The following is a 16970-nucleotide window of genomic DNA, read 5'->3' as shown; positions in this document are numbered from 1 at the left end:
TTCTTCTCCACAAACATCCAAAAAAATATAAGAATATCTCTCAAGATGAAAAAAGAAAAAAAAAATACACAAAAAAAATTTGTTTTGCCAATGTAAAAACAAAACTTTCCCGCGCACGCACAAGTTTAAGTAAAGAATTCGGTACTATCGTATAGATACAAACAAACACATGGGTCGTATCTATAACAAAAAAAATCGTCAAAAACTCCAAAAAAAATACAATAAGTTTGATTCAATATGTCAAAGATTTTTCATGTTACTAAATAAATACAAATAAATACCCACCAAACATCAACAACAATAACAAAAACGACAACAAAAATACAAAAAAAAAAACAATTTTTATTGCATTTTTGCTTATTGACCCTGTTTTAATCAAACATATCTAATATCAACCATCAATCGGCGGGAAATAATACAAAAAAAAACGATACGATGACGACCTACAAAAAAAAAGCAAATAAAGTTTAATAACAAAAAAAGCCAATAACAACTATTTACGCGATAAATTGTTATCTCTTTTTACCGGTAAATGTTGGCTTCGCGTATCTATGGCATTAATCAGCCAACAAAAAATATATAAATTAACTTTATAGAAGATATCTTTCAACAAAGTTGAAATACAAAATTAAAAAAATATAGGTATTGCGAAAAAAAATAAAACTTGTACAGTCTCTCTGACTCAGACTCAAGTGGAGATACTCTCCAATACAATCACACAAAACAGAGAAATAGGTTCACAAACAAACAAACCCATACTCGCACCTATAACAGTACCTAGTACCTACCTATCTTTACCTACCTTGCCTAAAACTTTTTTGAAATAACGAACTTTTTCATAGAAACACAAAACTGAAAATAAGAAGAAACAAACAAACGAAAAAGAAGGAAGAGCGAAATATGTTGCTGAAAAAAAACAGTGTTGTTGTATTATCTACTTGTAGGTGGATTGAGGAGGGTTGCCAGAGGGTCGATTTGGCGGGTAGAAGGGGGTAAGGGGTAGAAACTCACCTGTTAACATTGAGACAATGATGAGGACCAACGCTGCTGTCGTTTTTATATGCAAATTGGAGCGATTTTTGTATAATCCACGTTCCATTTTGATTTTGTTGATGATGAATTTGAAGAGGAAACGGATGAAGTATCTTGTTTTTTTTTTTATCGACTTTTTGTGTCTTATCTGGATTTTTTCGAAAAAAAAAACAATTGGGTGTTATTTTCCTTAATTAATTTTTGCTAAGAACAAAAATTTCACATAAAAAATTTTAATTATTCACTTAAAATTTTTTTAAAATAATTAAAAACACTCAACACACAAAAGATTTTGCTGTTGCAGGGAACGCGCTCTTTTTTTTTCGTTCCAAGTATTCAGAAAATAACGGTCATAAGAAGAATTTTCGATTTCGAAAATAAATACATAAGTAAATTCACTTCCCACAAATTGGTAATAAATTTAATTTTTCATTAAAAATTAAATTAATTTTTTTAAAAAATATGAGATTTTCAAAAAATTTGATTAAAATTGAACCTGTCGAACGAGAGAGACGACACACATAAAAAAAAAACCAAAATAACATATACACCTTCTCAGCTTCAAGCTATAATATCTACAAAAAAAAAAGAATATAAACCTTTCGAATATACTAGCAATATCTTTTAATCGCACACACAACAACGAACGATGCAACAGTTACTAAACGACTAAATGAAGCCAGCAAACAAGGCGCTAGAAAAGCATGGCCATTCTCATATACAACACACAACACACCAGAAAAAAATTTTATACACCAACAACGGGCAAAAGACGATGTGAAAACGACTCAACGACAACTATACTGACGCGACGATGACGATGATGGTGGTTGGTTTTGGTATTTGGTTGGTTGGTGTTGCTGTTATAGCTTGCTAGCTGCTGCTGGCTGAAGCCGATGATGATGATGTTGATGATGATGACGAGAATAACAACGACGAGGACGACGATGAGACGTTTAATCTATACCACCAACAAAAAAAAAATACAAGAATAACAACGTCACCGCAACAGAGAGAGCAACATGTCGCATATACATTAAAATCTGCCTTCAGTCAGCCGCATGCGATATGTGTGTTGTGTATGTTTATGGAGTTTTATAGAAAGATACATTTTTTGAAGTAAAAAAAAAAAAGAGGGCTTTACACGTTTAAATTGATTATGTAGACATAAATGTGTGTATTGTGTAAAGTTCATATATGGATTCATGGAAGAGCGTAACATGGGAGGGGATAAAAGAGGTGATTACTGTCCCAAAAAATATATAATGTTGCAGCGATAAGTTGCTTGGAAATATTTGAGTATTAAAATTTTAAGTCGCGTTTAGGGGGACCTTAAACTTTTTATGAAAAAACTTGGACCCGAAAAGTTCATTGTGGGAAATAATACCTACTACATAGACAAGGGAGTTGAGAAAGCAGAAGTTTTTGCCGACCATTCGAGGAAAATATCAAAGACCACCCTCCAACCAGCGTTGCCAACCCATTCAGTCAAAATTATGCCTCACTTGAAAAAAAATTATGCCTTTTCAAATAAATTATGCCTCAATTTAAATTTCTTAATTTATGCTTAAAAATTATATACAAAAAGTACAAAAGTACACAAAACGAAATGTTTATTTAATCAATTTAGGTATACATTAAGGGCCAATTTTTCAATAGTCAGATAAACCTCAGATAGAGATTAATCCTAGGAATAAAATTTTTTATATTGAAATTTATTCTTCTGATAGTCTAACTGACGACGATTGAAAAGGCAACTTATTTGTCACGTAACGGAAACTTTTTTTCTTCGAAAGGAATATTTCAAGACGTTGCTTCATATAATTGGAAGAAATTAGCGGCCAATTTTTTTCACCAATAAAAAATATTAGCCTATTTGCAAGCGTTTTAGACCTTTTTACAGCAACAAAATTAGATTCTTTTCTAGTAAAAGTGATTAGTGTGAACAAAATTCTTCGAAAAATTAAACACTACCAGGAGTTAAATGGTAAAAACAAATTCTGTAGATAAGTTTCCAACAACCTTTATTTAAAAGATATTGAAAATATAAGTTTTTAGTCTTTTTATCAAAATATTTAAAAAAATTTAAGAAACTTTTAAAATATAAATCAAGAGTAGAATGAAAAAAATTATGCCTTTTTGGCAAAAAACAAGCCTCAATGCCTTAGCTAAAAAAATTAGGCCTAAAAGGCATAATTATGCCTCAGTTGGCATCGCTGCCTCCAACATACCTTCCAGATTTTATCGAAGAAGCAGATGCCAGATGAGAGAATTTATACCAGCAGTAACAAAATCATATTTTCTTCCGCAAAGACAACCCGACAGAAGAACCAGTTCTGTGTGATATTTTCACTTTTTTTGAAGAAGTACCTGATATAATTCGTAGTAGGACCCCGAAGAATTCAGCTGGAAGTATAATAAGATCTCTAATTTTGTACTTAAAAAAGTTGCTGAATTTTTTTTTTATTTTTCTTGACTATCATTGTTCGTATGTATATCTTCTTCGCGGTCGGATATGGAAATCATACATCAATCAGTTCCAGTACGGTTTTCAAAAAAAAAAAAAAATCATGTGTGCACCTTAAAAAATCATTTTTCTTGCAATTAAAAAAATCGTATAAATCTATCTTATTTTTATTACATCAAGTTTTAATCCATATTTTGTAGATATATGATAACCTATAATAAATTTTAAATCATCTTATTGTTTCATCTCAAAATTTTTACCGACCATGTCTATACAAAATTTACAAAAAGAGCTAGAATTTTTTGAACCCAATCACTTTACATCAGAAAAGCAAAAAAATCAATCTTTTTCTCTTCTAACGAAATTTTAAACTGATATTACGTACGGTACTTCCTAAACTGGTGGCAACAGGTCTCTACAGGTATTTTTCAAGTTTTTGAATTTAATATTTTGTAACTTGTAGAGCAAGTACCGTTATGTGTAATATATTAAATGAAAGGTAATACTATCAGCATGCTTAATAAAGTTAAATACATTTTGTATGTGTTCTAGATCAAAAGATATAACGTGTTTATAAAAAGAACATATTTTTACCGTTATCTCAAAATTTTGCACAATTATAGTTTATTTAAATACCTATCTACGGTGTAAACTTCATTGGTTTATCTATTAAAACAAAAAAGTTATAATCAATTGATTTTTCTTGTCGCTTTTTCGTTTCATCTTGTTTCAAATCACTACGATACTAAAGAAGTTTTCACTTCAAAAATCATTAATTCATCCGCTGATTAGACTCTAGACACAGATCACCCATATACTCAACAAAAATGAAACGACAATAACATGTCTCCTGGATACCGAAATGGATATCAGAGCTCGAGCTCGGGCTTCCAAGCAACCTGGTAAGAACAATCCTCAAAAATTTCGAATGCATGGATTCTTTCATGTATAGCCCAACTAACAATTTTGCTTCTATAACGCTTTACAGAAGAACCAATTGCACCAGTAAAGCTTTATAGAACCAAAATTGTTTGTCGGGAGGTAATACATGTACAGCGAAATACAGTCATTAAAAAAGTAACTTGGAGTCAATTTTTCTAACCGATTTCAGTTCAACATGCACACGCACTCTTAATATTTAAGAAAGCCAAATGTTCCCGTTAATTGGTTGATCCGTTTTGTCAGGAAACGTAACGTATTGAGTAAGAAAACTTCTGGTTACGGCCAATACTGAATTACAGACGTATGTATATTCCTTCCCCATTTGGTTCACCATTTCGCCTAAAGAAGAAGAAAGGAAGTTACTTCGTATCTGTAAAGGATTACAGTAAAACCCCGTGACGAAGAGATATGCGTTAAACAAAAAATTGTACGAGAAGGCTAAATTTCTTCTGATTGATATCAGATAAAGATAACAGGAGAAAGCACTTGAAGAAGTTAGCAGGATCTGATAGATCGCAAACTCTGTTTTGAAAAAAAAAAAACAACTACTGTATATAAGTCGATTTTCTTTCGATGTTTCTTTCCTAACAGATTTATAGATAAACGTCTGCGATTTCTCTAGAAAATGGAAACTTCCAAAAATTGTCAAAACTGGGTTTTATGGATTTTTTAATAGTTTCGATAGAAACACATTGAAATGGGACTGCAGGCACATTTTTAAACTTTGTTTTATTTTTTTTATAAATCTAGAATCGAATTTATTATTAAAACGTGATAAAACTTATTACTTCACAGTTTCACAGATCGAAAATTGACCCTCAGCTTTCGAATACAAAAAGGATTATCAAAATTGATTCACTCAGTCCCAAGTTATGGGGTAACAAACATTAAAAAAAAAAAAAAAAAAAAAAAAAACAGACGAATAAAATACCTCCTCCTTTTTGGAAGTCAGTAAAAAGAATTACCTCAACGAAAATTCTCCGTGTAGTTTATTTCAATTTTCGTTTGGCTTTTAATACTCCCAATTTATAGCCAAATATCACTAAATAAAGCTAAGTAAATATTTATAGGTATGTATAATACTGAAATCATTGTAACCACCCGGTATCTCACTGTTTGTGGCATTATTTATATATTAGAATAACATCTTAAGTGATTTAAAAATAAAACTGAAAAAGTAAAATAATGCCGAATCGGTGTTATTTCACTTTTTCATGGTGAAATAAGACCGCAAGTCAAAATTCGGTGTTATTTCACTTTCTTTAGGTGTTACTTCGCTCTGACTTTCTCCTAAATAATAATAATTGTATTTAACCGATTTAAGCCTTACCTACATTGCACAGTGGGTCACCTCCCATACAAAGTGCGGTCAAAAATATAATGACCATTTTTTTTTTAATGAAACACCTGTATTATCATTTTATATGATTTATTATTGCAAAAAAAATGCATCAAGTCAGTTTTTTAAAATTTTGGTTATTTTCAAGAAAAATAAAAAAAGGTAAAAAAAAAAATTTTTTGAAAATATAAAAAAAAAATGGTTAATGCCGGAAATTCACCTGCCTGTCAGTCGAGCACTTTACCTTTACCCTCTAGTTCAGTCTTTTATAAAAATAATAGTGCCAAAAAGGAATTTTTTTTAGTTTTACGTTGTAGTTTTTTTTTCTCCGTGTATCGTCATTTAAACTCGTATTACTCGAAAAGGGGAAAAAACGGCGCTATTATTTCGAAAGGTAGGACGGTATTCTTCATTTGAGAACTTAAATTGTAGAGGGCACTCGAAGGCAAACCAACTAAATCTCTAATTTAATGAAAATTGAGCTAAATAAAAATGGTTAAAATTGCTTCGCTAACGAGCCCCATTACAATTAGCCTTAATGTTATTTAACAATATAATTTATGTTTTTAGAAAGTATTAACCTTCTCGTTTAATATCCATAACAATTTAATACTGTTCACAATTTTTAACACCCGCTATCACTATCGCAAGTTCACACCTTATAACTGCAGCGATTAAAAAATTGTACCTACCTTTTTTTATATACCGACTTTGAATGGCTATTAAGAAATGAAAAAAAGGGTAACCGTCAAATTTTTTTTTTGGTTTTGGTTCGATGGGAGATTTTAGAACGTTGTTTAATCATTGGATTTTAAAAAATTGACATTTACTTTTTTTATTTGTGACCTATGGCGGGACCCACTGTGCATTGGCTCAAAAAGTAAAAAAAAGAACATTTTCAAACTGATTTTGCGAAGATTTCCCGAAATGGGAAACTAACAAAAATGATGCAGAAAGATTATTTTTTGGTCTAAAAAACAATTTGTATACTTCTTTTTAAAAATAGCACTAGCGGAAAAAAAATCATGTGTGCAATGCACACGTGGTAGAAGTGAAACCTTAAAAAATCATTTTTCTTGAAAAAAAAATAGACCATCAAAAAGCTTACAAAGTTTTCTTAAGAAACTTAGTTTTTTACAATGCGTAAAGCATACAAATAATTTATTCAAAACAATAATTTTCATCAAAAAAAGCGAAAAAAACAAGTAATTTTATCTTCTCACGCTATTAAATATATTTTTTTCCCCAACAACCAAATTTTTACACCATGAGTGGTATGAGACATCTACAAAAAGAGCTAGAATTTTTTAAACTCGATGAAATTTCATCCAAAAAGCAAAAAAACATTTATTTTTATGTTCTCATGCTATTAAATCAATTTTTTTGTTTGACAACCTATAAAAAATGTTATACCATGTGAAAGCTTATTGTTTCACCTTGTATAATGATGTATAAATCTTATTTCAAAGATGTCTACAAGAGAAGTTAAAATTTTTTAAAGTCAACCGTGTCGAATTTCCAGACTGAGATTACGGTACTTCCTACACTGGTAGCTGGTCATCGCCAACAGATCTCCACAGGTGTTTTGAGGTATTTTTAAATTTTTTTTTCAATTTAAGATTGTGTAACTTGTAGAGCACGTAACTTTATGTGTGATATATCAAATAAAAGGTTATGTTATCAGCATGCGTATTAAAGTTAAATCAAATTTGTATGTGCACTAGATCAAAAGATATAACGTGTGTTGAAAAAGAACATCTTTTTACCGTTATCTCCGAATTTGAATATGAAATTAATTGAAATTTTGTACAATTATAATTTACTTAATTACCTATCTACAGTACAAATTTCATTCATCTATCTATTAAACCAAAAAAGTTATAGCAAGTTGAAGTCGTGTCGCGTTTTCGTTTGAAAAAAAAAAATAATTTTTTATGGTTACTACAAGTTTCAAAAAAAATTCTATAAGAACCTTAACATTATAAGACACTTTTACCATTAGAGCAAATACGTGCGACCCAGTCTTCCATTTTATTTTTTTTTAGTAAGTCGTTGTATTCAAATTTCAAATTCGCCATAACAAAAATATTCAATTACATAAATTCATATTCAATAACACACATCCCCTTAAATAATGTTACATTAGCTACGCTACTGCTATCATTGCCCGTGGGCATGGGCGTGTGCGATGATGTTTTTAGTTGGGTTTCGGTACGAGAGTTGGGATTTAAAATAAAAAGAATACAACAGGGTGTGATATACTGTGCGTATGCTATGAGTATGAGGGTGAAGACAAAAAAAAAATAATAATCTAGTTGGATACACACATAAGACAAGAAAAAAAAGTTGCTTTTACACAAAGACTGAGTTGAGTGAATCTTCTTTAGCACGAGCTACAACATTCTAATTGGAATCTTTTCTTTTATGAATTCTTATTTTTGAATACAAAAACAATGTGAAAATGTTGATAAGAATGTTAAGTTTAGCAACTTCGATACTCGAAGTTGCAAGTTGTTTCAATTAAGAAATAACGATCATGTAAAACTTGTTTCAATCAAACATTTTTTTAGACACATGAATCTAAACAATTATTGAATGTATACCAAAGTTATAAGAAATGTTGATTTGAAAGTATTTTTGTATTGCATATGACTACAATTGTGTGTGTTTATTGGAAAAGAACCTGTTATTCTTATATTGTTTGTGTGTAAAAATGAATCTGGAAATATACTGGGTTTCTCAGATAGAGAGAATAAAAAAGAGTCTGTATTCATGAGCTAGAAATATTATTGTTTTTTTTTTTTTCTATTTGTTTATCTTATGGAAGTGACAATTATTAGATTGAGCAATAAATAATACTTTACTTCATAAGGTTTTCCGTTTTTTCAAGCACGTCGTCGAATGCATTTAAAGCTGATTTTTGTATTATTTCATAAGAGAATTAATTACGAGTCTGAGTAGCCAGCAATGAATTTAAAACAATTTTAATTAAAATCCATCACACACGATCGTGCAAAAAAAAATACCTATATTTTGTAAATGACTAGCTTGCATCTAAAAGGCTTAGGTAATATTAAAAATTAAAAGCGAAAACTATTCTATTTCAGATATAATTACAGTAAACTATCAGCGTTCCTTTTGTTAACCTTAAAACTGAACACCTAATACCTATAGTTTATTTCCTGGTACAAACATGTTACTTAAAATTTTAGGTAGGTATGCACTCCCATTCCTAATTAGCTAATAGGTTTTTTGTATGTCTGCAATTAAATTAATAAGATAGGTATCTCTTATAACAAATACTTTAAAAGTGTGTTATTTCTGCAAGACTGGGTAGGTTGTAGGTTGAATGATATGTAGATACCTATACCTACTGTAAAGAAATTGATTTAAGGTAATAGCTACCTACCATCTTTATTGAGAATAGATATCTTTTAATTTTTGAAAGGATCTATATCTTACGGAAATTCAATTTTCTACAAAAAAAGTATTTAGTTGAATTTTAAAAATTCGAAATTTCGTTACAAAAATTCTCATTTTTTTATAACTTACTTATCCATAGATTTTTAAGAAAAGAATATTGTTATCTTTGCTAGGAGGAATTACATATACCTACTAGATACATATAGAAATTTACAAAATTTCAAACTTTGAGGATTCAAAAATTTTTGAATTTTTCTTGGAGTAAAAAAATGTACTTTTACAAAAGTTTCCTTTAAAAATCGTTGTTTTTTTTTTTAATGTTTTGATTCATTAAGCTTAAACTTCTGAAGTGTCCCAAAAAAACTTATTAAACTGTTTTCTGCACATTTATTTAGCTTTCAGGTATCGATTCCTTCCTTCGGATTGGTCATTTATTAAGCATTACTTAGTATGTGTGGAAAAACAATTATAAAAAAACTCTCGAAAACGTATCAATTCTGTCTGAGGTCTAAATACGTTAGAAAAGAATGGTGATATTGAGTATCTATTTTGGCTGTAAGCCAGTGTAATCATTTTATGAGAAATAAATTGGCATTATTTTATGAATCAAAATAAAAAAAATTAAAAATTTGGTTTTGGGATATTTTCAATGATTGTGCGTTTACGATTGTAAATTACAAAAATTGTTTCTATATAAATATAGCCGCAAAGAGGACAGATTTTTTTTTATTAAATCTCCATTTTTTTTTTTGTAATTTGAGGGTTTTGAGAAGAACAATTTTATGAAAAAAATTAAATAACTTAAAAATTTTGTATTGGAGGCAGCATGGCCATACCTTGCGTTTTTAATTTTGGCTGGCTCGGGGCACAAAGAAATGGCCCGAATATCTTATTTTTTGCATTACAAAATATTCTATATAAAAACATTTTCTTGTTTCATAAAACAAATTAGCAATGTGTTTCCACCATAGACCAGTTCACATATCAAAAACGAAATGGGAAGAATGTATTATTGTTTAATGCCAAAAAATTAAAAAACATACATTTTTATTCACAAATAAGCGTAGTATGTATTTTTAAAATGCATATTTAATTCATAGTTGTATAAAAAATTAGTTGTGTATTCATTCTTCAACTCACACCGATATTCAAAAAACGTGTTCCCGATTTAAGAAAAAGTACTGAAGTAATAAATAAAAAACTAGTCAATTATATAACTTTAAATTGAATATGCATTTTAAATATACATACTACGCTTATTTGTGAATAAAAATGTATGTTTTTTAATTTTTTGGCTTTAAACGTGTAAAAAGCGATTTTTGAAAAAGTCTGAAAAAAAATGATTTTTTAACAAGCTAAATCTCTAAAATTATAACAATTAAAAATCTGAAAAATTATCACATGATAGCTACACTTATTAAATTTGAGTCTGTAAAGTTTTAAATTTTTTGAAAGAATGGTTTGGCTGGAATTTAAAATTGATCGAACAAGGTCCAAGAAACCATATGGTATTCCCATAAGAAACTTCAACCGCTTGGCGGCACGGGTTAGAATTAAGTTAGAGGCTTGAAACTTGGGGAATATTTTTTTTAGTTTATTTTCAACCATATAAGATCCTAGGAGCATAGAAATTCTCATTATTTTAAAATAACGAACACCCTATTGTGCACCTTGCAATTCACATCATGAAAAGCCACATTTTCTATTTACGAAAAAGTAGCATAGATTCCGCAGTTTTGGTCAAATTCAATAAAAAAAATACTCCAATTTGTGCCTAAATGTATATTCTTTCAGAATATAACCCTACTTTATTTTTTTGTTTGTTTTATTTTGCAAAAAAAATTAGGTAAAGTTGGAAAAATTGAGAAAAAAATCACTTTTTCAAGATTTATGGGATAAAAACCTACACTTAATTTGTTTAAACAATAGACTTATATACATTATTCAAAAGGTCTGGAAATCCTCTTTCCAAAAACATATAACATATTGAGAGTTGTTAGAAAAATGACTGAGATATTGATAGATTACATCGTAAGGTCTGTAAAAATGGTTTTTTGTAAATAAAAACAAAATGCAGGGTTCCAAAAATATTACAAAAATATTTGTATGCATTATTCGACCATACGAACAGCCTCCACTATGTAATTTCTCGGGTGTATTTTTTTTTTTTTATTTTGTAGCACAGTGTAATTAATAAAAATTTTTGTTGCCTCATATCCATAATGGTTTTAATTTTTTTTTTAAGTTTTTTTTCTGAATGGTAGTGGGCCCGGACTTTTTGGAATGGCTCAGAAATGCTCCCAATAATAACAAACAAATTTTACTTCTATGCATTTTGAAAAGGACAATTTTTACACTAAAAAAAAATAAATTTTGATTTACAAAAGGTTGGTAATTTGAAAAAGTTTTTTTGTCATAATTTTTGAACTTAGGGTTGGCGAGAGACTTCGACACTACTTGCATTTTCACTGATGGCTCAAAAATGGACTGTGGGTTTGGTGAGGGTGTCTATCAGGAATCCCTTAATATTTCAAAATCCTTTCGACTTCCAAATGTTGCAAGCGTGTTTCAAGCAGAATTGCTGGCAGTTAAGGAAGCTTTCAATTTTTACTAAGAATAAATTTAAATCAAACCCAGAATGTAGCTATACTTAACAGATAGTCATGCAGCTATAAAAGCAATTTCTTCAGTCATGACATCATCCAAACTGGTTCAGCAGTGCATAGAGCAACTCTCAATGCTAAGTGAAAGCCTCACAATCACTCTTGTCTGGATCCCAGGACATAGTGGTTTTGAGGGCAACGAAAAGGCGGATGAACTGGCCAGGCAAGGATCGGCCCTTCATGAGTCGCTAGCGGAAGCAGTTAACATTCCAATAGGAGTCATGAAGGGCAATATATTCTCAAACTATTTAACAAAAGCTAATAATAGGTTGCACGGTTTGACTAGCTGCGTCATATCTAGGAAAATCTGGCCCACCTACAACAAATCCAAAACCAATGATTTAATCTCCAGACCCAGAAAAGACATTAGCAGAATCGTTGTGGTGTGCACAGGACATTGGCCGATTGGGGAACATGCAGCAAAGTTGGGTATACCGCACAATACTTATTGTCGCAGCTGCTTGGACCAGCAAGAAAAAGAAACGGTCTTCCATTTTCTATGCCAATGTCCTGCCCTCGCTATAGGAATAGAGCACTCTCTCTGGGGAGTGAAATCTTTAATGTCATAGACATCATCTCAGAATCAAAGATCATAGACTTGATCCCATTCCTCAATGCAACAAAGTGAATTTATAATGGCCTAACACTTGTTTTTCCCTTTGTTTTTTTTTTTTTGTTTTTAAAAACCAATTCAAAATTTATTTTAAATAAATCCATTTATCACTCACAGGTTTCATGAGTTTTGATATCAAAACGGCGCATTCTGCGCTAATTGGGTCGTCCAGCACGGTTTGCTTTTGACCGCCATCTCTACCTTCGTGTACTGAAAAAGAAATCATCTCACACACCATTTTAAATTTATTTTGTTGTAACTTTTGAAAAAATGTTTGGATAGATTTTCTAGGTGCTCATAATGGAAACCCAAAAAAAAAAATCAATGATTTTACCAAAAAAAAAAAAATATTTTTATTTTTTGGTCTTTTATGGGGAAACGAAACAAATCAACTAAAGCTTCTTAACAGGAATGTTATAGGTATGGACTACATTTCAATCAAGTAAGAATTATATGTCAAAATAAATAACATTTGAGACAACAGTGGATTATATTTTTCTAAATTATAAATTAAGAAGGTCACTGTGGTGTATGCGTACTATTTTTTTTTTTTTTTTTTTTAAGTTAAGAATAAAAAATAATGCTTCTATAAACTGCTAAGCGAAAATAAAAGTTTGGCTATCCTGGACTAACTTTGGGCTACCAAACCACTGTTTTAAACTAATGATTTTTTCACAGAAAAAAAAATCACGATTTTTTCGGTTTCTGACATGAAAAAAAGTTTTTAGTTGTATCTTTTGAAAAAATAGTGGATGAAGAAAAAAAAGAATTGGGCTATCCTGGGCTAACGTTATGCAAACGAACCACAGTGCAGAATCAACAATTTTCACACTGAATAATTTTTGAGGTAAAACAAAAAAATAATTCGGTTATAATTTTAGAACTAAGAGTGAGCTTCCGAAAAAAAAAATCTTGGGCAATCACATAGCTGGGCGAAGGCGAAAGAAGAAAAAAAAAATATAAAATGCTTTTCTTTTCAGTAAACCAGTCATCATTTTCTGGAAACTTCGAAAGTTCGAAAAAAGTGCTGCAAAACAAACTCGTGACCAATCGACGAAATCAGATATCGATATCACATTTACTTTACCCAATTAAAAATTAAATAGAGAAACCTGTTACATATACAAAACTTTTTTCCACTTTTCCAATAGAAACTTTTTTTTGTCTACTTTATCCCGTTTGTTTTACCATAACCTTACCATAACCACTCAACCTACTTACCTGAATAAATTTCCCAAAGCCATGTGAACTAATAACTATTTATCATAAAATAAAAATCAGCTTATTATAAAAAAAATCGAAAACAATACAAAAATTGAAAGTTATTAATAAGCTTAAAGTCTCTGCCTTTCCAAAACAAAAAAAACCTTCACTGCAACATCAGCCACACCTGCCAATTAATTGCCTCTACTGACAGATGCAATTAAAAAATATAAAAAATATTTTTCGATTAATAAAAACCTAGAAAACAGTAAAAGTACCTACCCACCTTCTTTTTTAATTTTTTTAATGCTTAAATGCACATATGTAAATGCAATTGAAGTCAAACTTACCTACCAACCAACTACCTATAAATCTTTCAATCGAACTTTCTATCTCATTTAAATTCGATACAAGTCTCTTTTTTATAACTGTTAACTTAAAATGGCCATTTAAACAAAAAAACTGCACTTTGTTAAAACAAAACAAAAAAAATATCTAAGAAAAGCTCCTGAGTCATGGCTTTGTTAATGGATTAAACAAAGAAAAACTACAAATACACTAACACACGCCCAAAGATCTAGTAGGTAAGACCTCGATGTAATCAGTTTTCTCTAAAAAAAGATTTTTACCTACAAATACAAAACTTTTCCATCTATAAACCAGTTGTTTGGTCATTATAGGTAAGGTAAGAAGTTGTTTTCTTGTTTTTTTTTTGTATTTTTCTTGGTGCAACGAAAACGATAGAAAAAAAAATTAACATCAAGCTACCTTACCTTTACCTACCCAGCTACTTTATAGATGCGGAAAAAATTGCTTAAACGAGCAACACAACACAACATTAGAGAGAAAAATGTATCCCCAACGCTAAATTACCCAACAAAAAGGCATTGAAGTCTTTTATTTGAGTAACTATGGTTACTTTTTTTATTTTGTTAACAACCACTTCGAGAAGGTTTTTATTTTTTGTCTTATTCATTCCACCATTTAAACTTGCACTTGTGTAAATGTATGGTACTCATGTTGCATCAACATGTTGCTGCTGTGTGAACGAGAACCTCTCTTGGAAGGCTAGGGTATGAATAATTACAGCAAACAAAAAAAAAAAAAACAACTTTCAGGTGTCCCAAGGGGAAACCCTTTAGAAAATTTTTCAAACTGGTAGTGGATATGAATATGAGCTGAACTAAACAATGGGCACACACACACACACAAACATTATGGAATAGCTACCAGCAACAGCTACAAACAGCACTCATACGTCCCAGTGGCAGTATAGTAAGACAAAATAAAAGCCGGTTTATGCCGTCATGTTGATGGCACCCTCTATCCCCCTTAATCTTCATCACCCACCCTTACTCACACCACAGAAATAACCTTTTGAGTTGGGGACAGGTTTCTGTCGTGAGTTTCTTTAGTCTTTTCTGATGTTGGGGATTTTTCAAGTTGTTCCCTTTTCAAAAACTTTACTTGTTCTTCTTTTTACTTTTATGTTTTTTTTTGTTTTCTTTTCTTGGGTACCTACATAATTCTTTTTTTTTTATTAATTTTTATGAAGAAATTAATGTTGTTATGATAATAAAGGGAATAAAAAGACGAAAAAAAAAACAACCAACAATGACAGCAGTTTTTTTAAAGAGTTAAAAATGTGCTTAGTTTAAGCTGAACATTGTGTGATTCTTACTCTTTTTTGGTCAGGTAGAGAAGGTTTAGGCATCTTGTAAAAAAAAGTAAGAACTTGTGTAGGTAGAGATAGTTTACTACCGCAGTGGCAGAGCATCGATATGTTTTTTTTTCCAGCTCATCAGGACCAAAAGTATGAGGTCTGAAAAAACTTACTTTTTTTTAGTTTTTTGTTATTTTTGTGGTTTTTCTTTAGGTTTCAAATTCGTAAGTTCTTTCTTATAAAGGAAATCTAGAAGGAATATAGTTTTTTTTTTTTTGGTTTTTGTTTTCTGAACAAAAGCAGTTAGCAAGTCAGATTTCGTAACTAAAGATGCTCACTGTACTTTGTACTACCTTATACATACTTGCTACCCACTTCTTTTTTCATGACATTTTGAACGAACGATGAACATTTTGTTTTGACAGATGAGTCTTTTGTTATGAAGGCATACCTACGTGTTTTTTTTATTTTTGTGCCTTGTGGTTTGTGTGTGTTTTTATGTTTGAGTATTGCCAGGCGGCAGGTATACATGCAAAAAAAATTATAGAGGGCCACTGATAAGAAAAGTACCTACTGATACTGGACAAATTTTAAATGGTTTGGTGAGAGGTCCGAGGTAGTAAAGTTATGTAACTGTTTGATCAGAATTTAAGAGTTGAAACAATGGAAGTAAAAACGGTCGAAAAAAATGTGGTTGTCTGTAAGGCCGGTGATTACGTGATAAGGTTGTGTGCTCTTGTTAAATAAAATTGGTCTTAAAATTACCTATTTATTTATAAACTTTTTTGACAAATTCTTATAGTAAGGTACTTAAACTTACTTAAAGTACTTTTTCTTCTAACACCATTAAATCCATTTGCTTACAAAGATTTTATATCATCTGAAAGCCTATATTTCAGCTCAAAATATTCATATCAACCATGTCAGCACGACATCTTCAAAAAGAGCTAGAATATTTTGAACCCAATCAATTTGCATAAAAAAAAGCAAGAAAATCTATTTTCTTTTTTTCAATTACCTTAAAGTCAATTTTTTCTAAATGACAACTTAAAATAAATCTTATATCAACTGAAAGCTTATTATTTCACCTTTTATATGACGCTTCAATCATATTTCTACGATGCCTACAAAAAATTAAGAATTTTTTAAAGCCAACCATGACGAATTTTCAAACTGAGAATACTTGCCACACTGGTGGCTGGTCATGGTCATGGGCAACAGATCTCCACAAGTGTTTTGAGGTATTTTTGAAGTTTTTTTAATTTAACATTGTGTAGCTTTTCGTAAATGTATCGTTATCCGTTATGTGTGATATATCAAATGAAAGGTAATATTATCAGCATGCTCAATAAAGTTAAACAACATTTGTATCTGCTCTAGATCAAAAGAATGAACGTGTTGAAAAATAAAACTTTATTTTACCGTTATTTTAAAATTGTTAATACGAAATTGATTTAAGTTTTGCACAAATATAGTCCTGCTTTTTATATATCTACAGTTTAAGTTTTATTCATTAATCTGTTGAAGAAAAAATATAAAAACAAAAAACGGTTAAGAAGGGTCCGTTATTCGATCAAAAATCATTCAAGAATACCAATTTTTTGCACATACATGATCACAACCAT

At 30.3% G+C, this 16970-nt stretch overlaps 1 protein-coding gene across 3 annotated transcripts in view; it reads right to left on the bottom strand.

The window, feature by feature from the left end:
* Positions 1–1840, bottom strand: part of LOC129906499 (fasciclin-3) — a 272879-nt gene extending 271039 nt beyond the window's left edge. The window contains exon 1 of one of the 3 annotated variants that reach the window (XM_055982280.1): positions 1012–1840. In XM_055982280.1, coding sequence (XP_055838255.1) covers positions 1012–1099 — 88 coding nt within the window. In that variant the 5' untranslated portion in view covers positions 1100–1840. The remainder of the gene's footprint in view (positions 1–1011) is intronic. The other 2 variants (XM_055982281.1, XM_055982282.1) reach the window with 2 other exon arrangements.
* Positions 1841–16970: the final 15130 nt, after the last annotated feature.

The sequence above is a fragment of the Episyrphus balteatus genome, chromosome 1, assembly GCF_945859705.1.
Source record: "Episyrphus balteatus chromosome 1, idEpiBalt1.1, whole genome shotgun sequence".
NCBI classification, from domain to species: Eukaryota; Metazoa; Arthropoda; class Insecta; order Diptera; family Syrphidae; genus Episyrphus; species Episyrphus balteatus.
This window is presented reverse-complemented; position numbering and strand designations above follow the sequence as displayed.